At 40.9% G+C, this 14966-nt stretch overlaps 1 protein-coding gene across 1 annotated transcript in view; it reads left to right on the forward strand.

Annotated features, from left to right (window-relative positions):
• Positions 1-14966, forward strand: part of Wdr72 (WD repeat domain 72) — a 150689-nt gene that overhangs the window by 67215 nt on the left and 68508 nt on the right. Inside the window, exons 14-17 of the mRNA XM_036191712.1 lie at positions 3761-4575; positions 7593-7684; positions 11898-11977; positions 13259-13454. Coding sequence (XP_036047605.1) covers positions 3761-4575; positions 7593-7684; positions 11898-11977; positions 13259-13454 — 1183 coding nt within the window. The remainder of the gene's footprint in view (positions 1-3760; positions 4576-7592; positions 7685-11897; positions 11978-13258; positions 13455-14966) is intronic.

Consider the following 14966-nt stretch of genomic DNA (forward strand, 5'->3'; position numbering starts at 1 on the left):
TTGTGTGTCATGGTGTCTGTGTGTGTGGAGATAAACGGCTTAAAGCTGGTCTCCTGTGCTATTTTGATTTCATTTGTTCCTTTTTATGCCCTGAGACAGGAGTCATTTACTAATTAATTTGTGTAGTTCTTTATCTGCCAACACGCCTAGCCTTTGCTGATCTGCCTCTTAACTTTTGTTCTTATGCTTCTGTTCCTGTGCATTTCTGGACGGTGTGTGTTGTGTTCGCCTGATTTCCTTTTACATGACAAAGTGCCCGAGACACATGTTTCGTAAAGAGAGAAGGTGTAGTTTGTGGCTGGTTTCAGGTGTTCAGTCCTTGGTCAGTAGGCCCTGTGGAGTTCAGGCCTTTGGTAAAATACAGTTGCGGGGTGTGTGTGTGTGTGTGTGTGTGTGTGTGTGTGTGTGTGTGTGTGTGTGTGTGCTGCTGTGGTGGAGCAAACTTGCTCAGCAGCTTTAGCAGCTAGGAAGCAAAGAGACAGAGAAGTGAGGGTCAGAGTCACAGCATCCCATTTCCTCCCAGTAACCTCACTTCAGCTGCTGCAGGGCCCCCAAAAGATGCAGGTGCAGTAAACTCAGGGTCAAGCCTTGTCACATGGCCTTTGAGAACCTCTGAAGCTCGAATCACAATATGCCAAAGCCTGGTCAATTAGCACTATCTTCTTTGGCAACATTGATGACTGTTTTAAAAGAAGTTATTGTTTGGTATAATAAAACAGAGAATTTTGTGGACATTTTAAAACATAGATAAAAGGAGCTACTGGTGCATCCGAATCCTCATAAATGGGATTGCATTTTTAAAAGCTCAGTCATTCCCATCAGCAGTGCCTGTGGACCCCTTGCCATGATGTCATATGTTTGGTGCATCCTTGCTTTATTAACAGCCACATGAAAGTTCTTTAGGAATACACTCCTGATGTATTCAGACAAATTAGGCCATAGACTATTTATGGTGTAGCTTACAGACATAAAAATTCTGTACTGTACATTGTTTTTGTATGACTTTCTGTAAGTTTTAAATTGTCTTGAGGGATGGTTTTAGATAATTTCAATATTAAATGGCATGTAATATTGTATTATTTTTATTTTATTTTATTTTATTTTTTTGGTTTTTCGAGACAGGGTTTCTCTGTGTAGCTTTGCGCCTTTCCTGGATCTTGCTCGGTAGACCAGGCTGGCCTCGAACTCACAGAGATCCACCTGGCTCTGCCTCCCGGGTGCTGGGATTAAAGGCATGCACCACCACTGCCTGGCAATATTTTAAAGACTTTAAATTATAACACCAGTTGCTTTCCTTGCAGCAGACACCATGTATATTCATTCTGTGGTATATAAGAGTGCTCATTTTCTCTATGAAAACCGATTTTAAAAAATATTGATCTTGTAAACCCAAGTTCTGTCAATTTTAGGCTAGTACCCTAAACATTAGTCCTACTACATTCTCAAAAAATAATAGGCAAAGTATTTTTTAATCTCTAAGAAGAATACTTATCTGAATTATCAAGAAATTTAAGGAAGTCCTGAGATGGTAAAATCAAAATGGGAATACGAGCTCAGTAAATTATGAAGAAAGCTGGAAGGTGGTTGTGTCCCTGGGAATTTAGGTTAACTTTAACCAGTCCACAGATGATTAAAGAGAGCATACCTAGCCAGGCGGTGATGAGATGTTAGTAATAGCCCAAGTCCGTCATTCCGGACTCACTGCACAGTAGAATGTGAACCAAGGCTGAGATTGTGTTCCACAAATAAGGAAATGCAACTCTGTGCCTTTGTTGGTCTCCACCTTAGGGGATGGGGGACATAGTTTTCACAGAGAACTGAATTCTGTGATGTTAGAGACAGAATTTATAACCCATACAACGAACGGATGAAAAACTTTAAAACGATACATTTTGTTTTAAAACTGTCCTGTGGTGACAACCCAGCATGTAAGGCAGGCACCAACTCGATCTTTCTCTCAAAGAATGTGTCCTTACCCTTCATCTCAAGGGGCTCCCCAGAAAGTATCTCATACAATAGTCACATGCAGTAATCGTCACACAAAGAACCAGGAAGTCATAGGCAGAACTCAAAAGCAGAGTAATATAAAGTAAACATGTTTTGGGGAGAAAGAAAGCAAAAATACAGTCTTAAAACTCGACTGAGAAGGAAGCAACTGGAATTTGGGGGAAAAACTACACATCAGGATATTAATGGCAAAGGGAGCTTTAAAGAAAAAGTAGACAGAGTGACAGACAGCCGCTGACTTCTCCACTGCAGGAAAGGAAGGCAGAGTCTGAAGAACAATGCCTTCAAAACGTCGTGAGACAGGTTGAAAACAGTGTGCTTGGCAAAACTGTCTTTCAAGAAAAACACTGTCCTGTTGAGAGGCTAAAACATACTTAAAAGTTGATTCTTTAAGAATATCAACATTGAGAAACTTTTAGCGAGAGAAGAAAAAAAAAAAAAAAAGAGGAAAGGAGAAGGCAAAAGAACCCATAGAGTACTGTGAAGGTCAGCAAGTGGTCATCAGATAAAGATATTTATGGAACAATTTGAACAATTATTAAAAACTATTCAAAGATGTTAATTGTGATCTAAATAAGTGAGAAATGTGTCTAGAACATGGCAAATGTTTTCTAATCTATAGGAAAGCTTTGAAGGTCCAAGGGATGACCAAAGAATGGTGACCTACTTGATTAGATGTTGTCCTTGTTTTTAGTGTTATCACACAATTTTATGTCCAGTGGTAATAAATACATCGATTGATGTCCCAAGTAATTAGACCAGTGAGCAGAGGGAAAATTCACAGCAGTCACTGGGGCAGTTGGACATCAGGATAGCAAAATGTGGAACCCTTTCTATATTACAGGTCAAATCCAAGAGCGAAAACTAAAAAGTAATTAAATTTTAAAAGTCATAAAAATGGTCAATTTTGTAAAAACTGTAGATAGCTGTTTTATTTTCTCTGAGAAGATAACATTTTTATAAAAAAGAAACTCAGAAAGTATAATTTTCATTGTGCTGTCTGAATGTGAGACCATTTGATCTGCCATATTCCTGACTTTCACATGAACGTGATATTATGCTCTTTCCCATTTTCATTGATTCGCCCTGTTTTTGCTGAATTTAATTGTTGTAACATACATATTTGTCAGTGATGCTTAATAGGTCAGTTGAGGATACATGTGGAAGATTTTAAGTGGAAGCAAAGGAATCATAAACCTGAGACCTTTGGCTCTAGTGGCCAGTCCTAACATCAATGCATGCTCTGCTGTGGAATCCAAATGGGACAGCTTGTTCATTCCTTCAGTGTTAGTTTCTTTGGTGTCATCTATTATATGTTTGCAGCATACATACACACACACTGTGTATATACATATACCTATGCATACACACACACACACACACACACACACACACACACACACACACACACACACACACACACACACACACACACACACTGACTTCTTTTTAAACAGCTGCTGTTCTCCAGAAGTCTAGTTCAAATTTACTATGGGGAAAATCTTTGAGGAAGGAAAGTTTATAGTGATTGTCAGCAGAATCTACAAAGCTCAATTTAGAAGGGGAGTTTCACAACTAAAACAAAACCAATTGTTGTGGCTTTCTTTCTTTCTTTTTTTTTTTTTTTTTTTTTTAGCAGAACTTAATAATTCTTGCTTTAACTGTAAGTAAATATTTCTTCTTCTGCCACAATGGCATCATAGAACCTTAATACTTATTATGAACTCTGATATGCTCATATCTTTCCCCTCAGGTTGCTGATGCCACATCAGTACCAAGACCTTTCAATGTCTTGCCTGTGAAAACAAAATGGAGTCATATTGGCTTCCATGTTCTCCTGTTCGATCTGGAAAATCTTGTGGAATTACTGCTCCCCACTCCCATAAGTGATGTTGACCATTCTGGATCATTCTATGGAAGTGACATCTTGAAGAGAGCCAAGAGCACAGTAGAGAAAAAGACATTGACAATGAAAAGAAACAAGGCATCATGTAGCTCTCTCCAGGCTGAGGCACATGCCAAGCCAAGTGGGGACATCCTGCCCCCCGGGGACAATACCAGTAAATTTCCAGAGGAGAGTGATGGCATTAAAAGACAGAAGAAAATGAAGAGCTCCAAAAAGACACGCCCTAAGCCATCCAGAAAGGTTGATGCCAGCCTCACAATAGACATGGCGAAATTGTTTCTGTCTTGCGTTTTGCCATGGGGAGTGGATAAAGAGTTAGACAGCCTCTGTACCAGGCATCTCAGCATCTTAAAGCTGCAGGGTCCTGTGTCTTTGGGGCTCGCTTCAAATGAAGACCTCTTCTCCCTGATGCTACCTGGGTGGGATGCTTGCAGTACTGAAATGAAGGAATACTCAGGAGTAAATCTATTCTCCAGAAAAGTTTTGGAGTTGTCAAATAAATACACAGCCACTCTTCCAGACCAGACTGGAAGTCCCAGGAGCCTAGGAAATCACTGTGAATCTTTGCAAGAATCAGATACTATAGTGTATTTACTGAGCAGACTCTTTTTAGTTAATAAGTTAGTTAACATGCCTTTGGATTTGGCCTGTGAAATGGACAGGTAAGAAGCGCTAGAGAGACTGATGGTTCTAATGGAGTCATCAAGGCTGTTATGATCATCCTCTATCTTCCGCTATCATCTTCTCCCTTCTGTTGGGAGACAGTGTTAGAGATGCAACAACTTTTTAAATTCAGAACCCATCTAAAAAAACATTTTCCCATTAATTTATTGAGTTGGAAGATAATTACATGTCTATATGTTTTAATATTCATTTAGTTTAGCAAGACTTGACGTCATGCAAACATGGAGATCTGAGATTGAGGCTCCAGCACTCACATGAAAGCTGGGTGTGGCAGTGGGTGCTTCTAATCCCAGCCTTGGGAATGCAGAGGGAGGTAGATCTCTAGAAGTGGCTAGCCAGCTAGTCTAGCACAATTGATGAGCTCTGGGGGTCAGTGAGAGGACCTGTCTCAAAATAAAAGGTCAAGAAAGAAACTCAACATTGACCTCTGGCCTCTACCCACATATGCACACACATACACACACTTGAATACACACATAAACATGAAAATAAAATTAGAATTAATATTAGTTTACTCAACAAATATCCATTGTATTCCTATGTGCTAGAACAGTATCTAACATAGAGAGTTAGATGCTTAGTGAAGGCATAGATGGATTTAGGTGCATACATACATATGTACTTACATATGTCCATATACAAGTACATATCTTGGAGTCTATTTTACATGGTGTGAGTTAGGTGTGAACAAATAAGTCTTAAATAGGTGCTTATGATGGTTGGAAATGTCATCTCTTAACTCATACCACAACTTGTGCTTTGCTTATTCAGATAGGGGTGGTGTGATTGTGCAAAGGTTGTGCCTTGTAAAAGGCCCAGCTCACCAGTAATGGATGGTAGCTGTAGTTTAATATTTGGTAGTTGCTATGCTGTGCCTTTACATACATAATTATATTTTTTATTCTGATTTTATTAAATTGAATTCAGTTCACCAAATACTTATTAAAGTATATCCACAGCTTATGGCCTACAGAAGATAGAGAAAATAGAGTTTTGACTGAGGCAGGGACTCACTCAAATAATAAAAACTCTGCACATAAAACAAATAAAGACTGCTGGAATAAAAGAAAGGGCCAAGGAGAAACGTGTGTGATGTGAGCGGTAGGGGTGAGAAGGTGAGGCAAGGTGAGTGGCAGGGGTGAGAGGGTGAGGCAAGTCCATATTGCTGTTCAAGGACAGAACTCGACCTGTCTGCACTGCAGGGTGGGAGGTCTCTGCCATCTATTTCATGAGCACTCAGGTCAGCAAGTGTCTATCCCAGATGCTGTGACAGAGCTCCTGCCCTCCAGTGCTTCCAGTTTGTTGGGAGTTCAGACGGGTCCCACAAACTTCTCTGCTGCGTCACACTGTAATGGTGGTATGTCACGGGTGTGTAATATCCAGTGTGCTGGTGTGGATGTCGAGAAAACAGAGACTGAAGTCTGTGTGTGTGTGTGTGTGGGGGGGGGGTGTTCCTCTTCATATGCACAATTTGACTCTTTCTTTTGAACACCCAAATCACACACCCCTACATACTTAACAACAAAGTTAAGATAGACTTAAAAACAACCTCCCCCCGCCTCTTACTCAACGTTTATATAACAGCAAAGTATGCTTCAACTATATTATCAGTCTTGAGCTTGAAAACCTAGGAGAGAGCCTTGCTTCCACTGTGGCACTACTGTGCGATTTTGGGCTAGCCACTTAACCTGCCTAGACTTGACTTGACTTGAGCTGGGGAATGATTGATGCTAAGAATCCTTCAAATTCTCTAGATTTGGGGCTGCCAGCCCCTCCCCCATCAGGGGGATGCAGGGCAGAGGTTTGTTTTTAATACAGAATCTGGGGTGGAATAGCTGTCTTGAGTCCTGTGGTTTGAGGGGCTTTCAGCCTGCTTATCACTAAAAGGTCTAAAAAAGTCACCACAAAACTGTCTATGCTTCAAAAAACTGCCCATTAAAATACTAGGTGTGGTGGTGCATGTCTTTAATCCTAGTACTCCACTCGGGGGAAGAGGCAAAGGCTGACTGATCTTTGGTTTATGTAGGAAGTTCCAGGGCAGTCAGGGGTACATAGTGAAACCTTGTCTCAAAACAAAGCAAAACTCCAGCTGTCCATTCATTGAATTCTGGAATGGAGGTGTCGAAATGAGAACTTTTCTAAGTCAGCTTTTCTGAGTGTGATCTACTGGGGCCAGGATACTATATTTTCTTGAGAAATTAAAATAATGTGTTACTGGATATGTCATATCAAATCCTTCCAACAAAATTATCTATTTTGCCAACACTTTATTATAGTTGTGCAGGCAGAGAAATCCCTATGTGCTTCCCAACAGGGTGTGTGTGACTACACTGAATTAGAATGAACCAGCCTGTGGTAGCATTCCTGAAGGTGTCAGGAACAATGACCCAGCACAGAACCTGACAGGGCCTGGGGAGACTTCCCTGGTGGATGTCAACTTGCAATTCTTAAATCAGTCACAGCAGCCAGACACCTTGCTCTACAGTAGCATGACCTCTCCTGTAAAGGGGGCTGCAGTTCATTCTGATCCGCTAAGATTTGAAGATCAGTTGAGACTGTATGTAGATCAGAGTTGAGGAATTAAGTGTAGAAGACAATAATGAAAATAATTCATGTTCAAACCCCAATTTGCTAGGGTAGTATTGAGCATGTGTCTTCTGTTTATCAAAGAGTTTACCGTACTTATTTTTTTTTTTTTAGAGCAGAGGACTGAACCCAGGGCCTTGCGCTTGCTACCACTGAGCTAAATTCCCAACCCCATTTCCATACATTTTTTTTTTTTTTTTTTTTTTTTTTTTTTAGTTTTTCAAGACAGGGTTTCTCTGTAGCTTTGGAGCCTGTCCTAGACTAGCTCTATAGACCAGGCTGGCCTCGAACTCACAGAGATCCACCTGTCTCTGCCTCCCGAGAGCTGGGATTACAGGCATGCGCCACCACCGCCTGGCGCATTACCGTACTTTTAAAGTAATATCCCTTAAATTTTTTTTCTCAACAGACCCTTCAAAATGGAGTCTGTACACAACAAGGGGAAATTCCATGGAAGTGACATTTTGAATATATCAAGTTTCTACGGTCACCTAAGAAATGGTAAGAGAGCTAATGACACAGATATGAGCTAGTGTGTTTTTTTTTCTATAAAGTAAAATAATGGTTCTATAACTGGATGTCAACGCTTATATAATTAACTGTAAAAATGCATGGATTGCATCCATGGGTTTCTAAATGCCCAAGTAGCTGAGATTTCTCAGTAGATGAAATGTTTGGATAGTAAAGTCCTGTGTGATTTATTAGATGATTGATTGCATCCATAGCTTTATTATTCCCTGTCCCCTAAGCTACTATCAGAGAGTTTTCTTGCTATTTCAGGAGGTTATTTTTATGTGTGTAACAATCTCAAATTCTCCTGAGTAATCGTCTCAGCCTTTAGATTGTGTTTTGATGCCAAGTGGCCGAAGCATCTCCCATTTCCCTCTCCATGTCTTTGTGTCCTAGGGACCTCTCCCTCAGTCCTGTTGCCCAGGTCCAGAACTTTGATGCCATTGTCTCACATTTTCTTGAGCTCATATCCCATGTCTAAGCTTTCCACCATCCTAGAGTTCTAATGCTTCTGGCTTCCCATGGCCATGCCCCGTGTGTGAGCCTTCACCCTGGTGTTCTTCTGAATTGCTTCCAGTAGGTCCTTAACCGCTCACTACTCCTGTCTCTTAGACTCTATTCCCAAGTAGGATCTCTCTCTCTCTCTCTCTCTCTCTCTCTCTCTCTCTCTCCTCACCCCCCACCCCTTCCCGTGGCTTCTTTTCACTACATTTCCCTAAGCCTAAGACCCTGCTTAAGTCACTACTTCCACATGTCATGTCTTGGTTCAGAGTGAAGCTGCATTTCCTCTTGACTCTTTATCCTTAAGCAACAGGACAAGCAGATCTTAAGACCTCAGCATTGGTTCTGCCTTTGCCTGGATTGCTCTTTCCTCTGGTGTCCACAGAGCCCTACCTGCTGTCCTTCCATTCATCTTCACCCTCCAAGTCCTCCTCCAATGCCCCACCTCCTCTCCATAGCATCCACCTTTTTTTTCCCGTTGTACCGTTCTCCATGTGCTTTTTCATTTCTATGACAGTCTCAGTCATTATTATTATGTCTAGTGTCTAAAAGGACGTGTGCAATTGTTCTGGATTAGTGTATAGTGAAACTAACAAGTGAGTAGACTTAAAAGACATGTGCTGACTAGAACAATTTTTGAGAGATGAATGAAATAGGTGAATGGGGTTCAAATTCCAGCTCTGTAGAGTACTATGTATACACCCTTGGAAATGTCTTTCATTCTTATTAAATCTCTATTCAAAATGAGAATAAGGATCCTGGCCTGATTTAATGCTACCTCTGTAGCTAAGCATCGCTGACCTGTGGTATACAATGGCTCTACAAGACTATCATAAAGAAGATTTAAGGTTCTTTCTAGGAGAGTTTACAAATAGCATTCAATTATGGGGTCCTAGTGTGTTCCAAAAATTCTGTTAATGGTTCGCATATGAAGTTTCACTTGACGTATAAAGAACCCTATGTATTAAAAGTATAAGAATATTCTGTTATTCTCATAAAAACAAAAACAAAGCTCCTAAAAATTAGATGGATCTGTGGCAAGGGGACTGGAGAGATGGCTCAGAGGTTAAGAGCACTGACTGCTCTTCCAGAGAACATGAGTTCAATTCCCAGCACCCACATGGCAGCTAACATCTGTCTGTAACTACAAGATCTGACACCCTCACACAGACATGCATACAGGCAGAACACCAATGCACATAAAATAAAAATAAACAAATTATTAAAAAAAAAATTAGATGGATCAGGTTGGGGATTTAACTCAGTGGTAGAGCACTTGCCTAGCAAGCGCAAGGCCCTGGGTTCGATCCTCAGCTTAAAAAAAAAAAAAATTAGATGGATCAATGACAGACTGCTGATACCCAGAGAAGCAGCTTTGGCATGCAAATCTGACTCTTTCCTTCTCCCTTCATCCAATCACTCTTCCTTTTCATGCCTTTGACAGCATCCCTTCCAGGTAGCCCCTGCCTTCTTCTTAGTGTGTAGATGCTCTTAATGGGGATGCTTTTCCACTTGAGTTTTTATAGGGCTGGGAAAATGGTTCAAATTTAAGGTTTAACATGCATGTATCTGTAAAGACCAAATAACTAACCAGATCCAAGGGTGCTCCTGCTTCTCCTGTGAATCTGCAGTTGAATAGCCTTAAAAGTTATTACTGCTGAGTCATATTGGTGTTTGGGATCCATTTTTAACAAGTAAGATTAGGTTAGAGGGCCAGGAAGATGATTGGATAGGCAAAATGCTTGCTTTGTAAATTGTGAGGACCTAAGTTCACATCTCCGGCACCCACATAAAATCCAGGGATGGTGGCACATGACTGAAATCCAAGTGCTAGGGAAAGGGAGGCAGCAGGGCCCAAAGCTTACTGGCTAGGAGGCCTCATCAGTCAGTGAGCTCCAGGTTCAGTGAGAGGCCCTGCCTAAAACTACAGTGGAGAGCAATTGAGGAAGACACCTGATGTCCAACTAAGATCTGCAAAGGTACACAGATGCACACATTGTCACACACACACACACACACACACACACACACACACACACACACGCAGCTGAAATTTGAGACAAATAAAATACCTCTTTTTTATAACAGAGAAATAAGATGAGCAGAGAGGTATAGGAAAAGACTCACTTCTTGGCAATTGATTTTTAAATCCAAAACCCTGAAAAGTGAAATAACACCAGAGCTCTCTTTTTCAAGGCTTGACAGGAACCAGTGCCCACTCCTGTTAGCAGAAATGGTGACTGAGTAATGCTGACAAGGCTGGGATGTTTTCTTTTCATCTTTACCCCTGAAGTTGCAATTAATTCTATGACTCCCTGATACTGCCAAGAAAAGTTGGCTCTGGCATCTCTATGATATTAAAATTTTAACATCGCATTAAAGTATACTGTGAAGGCCCCCACGATGCCAGGAAGCAGTTACAGCGGAGACCGAGCCTTCGCTTTGAAGGTGAGTCACAAGGTCAGCAAGATGAGAGAGGAGAAGAGGAGAGAGATCAAAAGAAAGTATCTTCTTCTGCACTTGTGGAGCTAGGGGAGTGATTTCAGAATGGGGCTGTTCTGGACACAGGTCTGTGCACCATGATTGGTTATTTCAAATTCTTATTACATACTCCTTTAGAAAAAAAATCATAGTAATAAAGCAATTTATTATCAACTTCTTTTATGTTCTTAATTTGCTTTATACCCAGCATGTTTGTTCCATCTCCATTCTTTGGCCACTAATACAATTTAATAAAAATATACAGATGCAACACACACATACATATAAAATGTATATGTTTTATATATATAATATGTATATAATTTGTTTCTATATAGGATATTTGATAGAAAATATAATGGATTAAAAATTAATCTTAGTAGTTGTTACTAGAATGTCAAACATGAATTAATACCTTAATTTTAGGAGACAGGTATAATTGCAATTTTCCCAACATGGAAAGCCTCCATCATGCTTCCCTATTTTCTACCAGGACTTGAGGCCTGCATGATACCTTCACTCATTGTAGAGCCTTAAGAGGTTGATTTTTTTTTTCATTTAGATGATTATATATACATTTTCAATTAATGAGAAGGCACTTTTTATTTTTTATTAATTGCTCTTTTGTGTGATGAACTGTTTGTCTGGGTATGGATCAATGTACAAAGAACAAGCCCCTTCTCACAGTTAGAATTTCCCACTGGACTTAAGGCAGAGATAGAAAGGGTATCAAAGAAGACAGCCTTATTAGAAACAGTGCCTCACATGCAGCATGAAGCATTAGTATTTTACCCATCAGTAGGAGATGAAGGGCTGGATGAGGACAAGCCAATGCAGTCTCTGATTTTACCTGGGATGGGTGCTGACTTGTGGCAAGCCTGAGCGCTTTGCATGTGGAGGTAGGTAAGAAACAGAAAAATCCAGTGCTTTGACCTCATTTGGCAAAGAGGTAAAAAGATGAGTTAAGTATAAAAGTAAGTACAGCTTGACAGTGTCTGTTTGTCTAGTTAGTCTGGCTGTATCTGAAGCCATCTGAGATACTTCCCCAGAGTGTTACTGGCTACCCATTCCTATCCTTGGACCTGATAATCACACCCCCTGAAAGGTTGAACCTGAGCTTGGTGTTTGTAAAAGCAAGCATCCCCAGATGGTACTACTGTGCAGACAGCATCAGGGACCAAGCATGAGTTGCATTATTAAAATGAGTTCTCTGCATTTCTAGGTAGGAATGAGTATCACACACCTGAGGCTGACATCTCACTTCTGAAGCTAATCTCCTGTTGGAGAGACCAGGCTGTACAGGTATGACATTGTCCAAGTGCCTCATGCCATCAGAGGAGATTCCTGCTACTAAGGTCCATTGAATCCCCTCTTCCCTGAGAACCCAAGTAGGCAGTTATTCTTATCCTGCAAGATGGCTTTCTAGAACATTCCCTTCACCAAGCCTCAATAACGGACAGGGATCAGGCAAAGCATAGAGATGTCCCATAGGGATACACAAAGGTGGGTGCAGGGAAGAGTGGCCAGAGGAGGTGGGGTCATCCTGGCAGAGGTAACTCCTTGTCTGATGTGAATTCTCTTGGAAGCAGATTAGTTGTTATTTGGGTTGTGGCTTTAATCGGCCACTTCCTTATGTGAAATTGGGCGATTTAGAGAGCAGCTTTGTATGATGTCCTATTCACATCTCTCTTCCAACTTCTTTGGGTCCCTGGTGGCTGCTGGTAGGTCTGAACATTACACAAGTTTTCTGCACCATCTGAGAAACATGAAAACAGTATCAAAGTAATTAAAAACCCTTCTCAAGTGCCCTTTCAGAAGCTTACATTTTCCAAAGAATCCAAGGCTGGTGTTTGCGCCCAGACCTTTTCTTTATTACATTTTATTTTTTACTGTTGTTAGTTTACAGTTTCACACATGTGTATCATGAATAATGACCACTCTCACCTCCAGCCCCTACCACTCTTGTCCACCCTGCCTCCTCTCTGCAGAGCTCCCTCTCAGGTTCCTGCCTGTTTGTTTGGTTTTATGACCTGATAAGATTAATCAGGGCCATCTGTGTGACCATGGGTATGGAGACTGTTGGACTCAGCTACCGGAACACAACTAAGGACAGGGATGTCCTTCTCCCAGAATCTATCAATAGCTCATAGTTCAGAGGTGAAAGATAGAGCGCTGAAGCCTCTCCCCCTGTCCTGACTCATGGTTGGCAGGGTGGGTCTGGTGTGGGCCCAGTGCAGGTAACTACAGCTGGTAGTTGCTTAGGTCTACTGATTGGCACCTTGTAGCCCTTCACCCTATCTTTTGGCTCTCCCCACTTGCTCTTTTGCAATATTCTCTGAGCCTTAGAGGGGGTGGTATAAATAACTTATTTAAGGCTGGATCCACATCTGCAGGTGGGGCGTCTGTGAGTCTCTGCATCATTACTGTTACTCATAAGGAGAGATGTTTGGTGTTACTTTTAGCAGAATGGGATGGTATTATTTATGGAAAAACTCAAAGTTCTGGCCTTGAGATGCTTTTTTACAAGACTGCTAATAATTTGGAATAATAGTATATAATTCATGAAAATAAAAACTGTCCCAGGTAACTGAAGCCATTCAAGCTGTCCTCTTGGCTGAAGTTCAACAGCACATGAAGAGTTTTAGAAACACACCCATCAGTAGTCCACCAGATCCGGCGGCAGAGCACACCGTTTGTGAGAGGATGCGGATCTCGCCGAAGATGGGGTGGACTGAAGAAATAGAGCTACCGTATGTGGGAAACTCCTCCCCTCTGAAAAGTAAGTGAGCAGTTTACCTGTGTGCTCTTCCAATGGAGCTTTCCTAGTCCTTAGAATGTGTCGGGGAGTGTGAATTTACAGTGTATCATTTCCTCAGGAGTGGAGCCACGAGCTCCATTTCTGACCTAATCAATTAACAGTTTGTTCATATCATTATCAAGAGCATCTGATTCTATTGTAGTTATGTTTTATAGAAGGAAATTTGTTTTGTATATAAATAAAAACAGAGTGAGGGTGTGGCATTGAAAACCTGAGTTCTAATCTCTAGCACTCCCATAAATATCTCAGCAGTGTTTCTCTATAACCCTGAAGAAAATGTAGGGCTCCATCATGGCTGTCTCATTTCTCATAAGAAAGGAAATCGCCAGGTTTCTTGAATGATCTGTATAAGGCTGGATGGAAAGGAAACACCAGGAGTCAAGGTTTGTGGAAATTAAGTAATGCGTATTTGAACTTCGAGATTTGCAACTTACTCATTTTGCAGTGTCTTCTTACATTTCATGGTGTGTATTTCATCAGAAGTCTTAATATTTGCACATCTATGCTTCAGGTGAGGATGGATCACTTTATCTGAGTTTACATTTTCACACTGAGTATGTTCAATTCTGAATTTGCTTTAGTAAGAAATTGTACAGCAAATACATTTCAGAGTAGGACATTTCCGTTAAGTCTGGGCATTGTGTGCAGTCAGTGCCTGCAACAGCAGGAAGAGGCCACTGGACACCCTGGAACTGGAGTTACAAAGAATTATAAGCTGCTGTGTGGGTGCAGGGAATTAAACTCGAGTCCTCTGAAGGAGTAGCCAGTGATTTTAATTGCTAAGCTACCTCTTTCAGCCCAAGACTTGTTGTTTTAAATATGGCAAAGGTTTCTGTTATCATACATATTTTGGAAGTTATTTCCCTTTAATAACTGTGTGTGTGTGTGTGTGTGTGTGTGTGTGTGTGTGTGTGTGTGTCTGGAGGATGATCTCAGGTATCATTCTTCAGAAACTACCCTTCTTGTTTTCTGAGATGGGATCTCTCACTAGACCCTAGATCTCACAGGCTAGTCTGGCTGGCAAGCACACTCTCCTAATCCTCTTGGCCCTGCTTGCCCAGCGCTGGGATTCTAAGCATACATATTCACATATGGCTTTTCTAGTGGATTCTGGGGATTAAATTCAGATCATCCTTCTTGCATGGCAAGTACTTTACTGACCAGGCTACTTCCCAGGACCTCACTATACATTTTTACATTATATAGTTTGAATAATCCAAGTGGTTACATTAAATAAGCATTTGGCATAGAAGTGGAGGCTTTGTAGATAAAACTGTCACTTTAGAGCTATTGGCCAGATTTAAATTCCTTGTTAAGCTGTGGTGGTGAGGGTGATGCTTCAGAGATGGATATCCAGAAAATTAAAAAACAAAACATGTTGTGGGTTTTTTTTTTGTTGTTGTTGTTTGCTTTTGTTTTTCTTTTTTTTAGAACGTAGAACCATGTAGTTGTCATAAACATCTATTGAACAGG

This window comes from Onychomys torridus, chromosome 7 (genome assembly GCF_903995425.1).
Source record: "Onychomys torridus chromosome 7, mOncTor1.1, whole genome shotgun sequence".
NCBI lineage: Eukaryota > Metazoa > Chordata > Mammalia > Rodentia > Cricetidae > Onychomys > Onychomys torridus.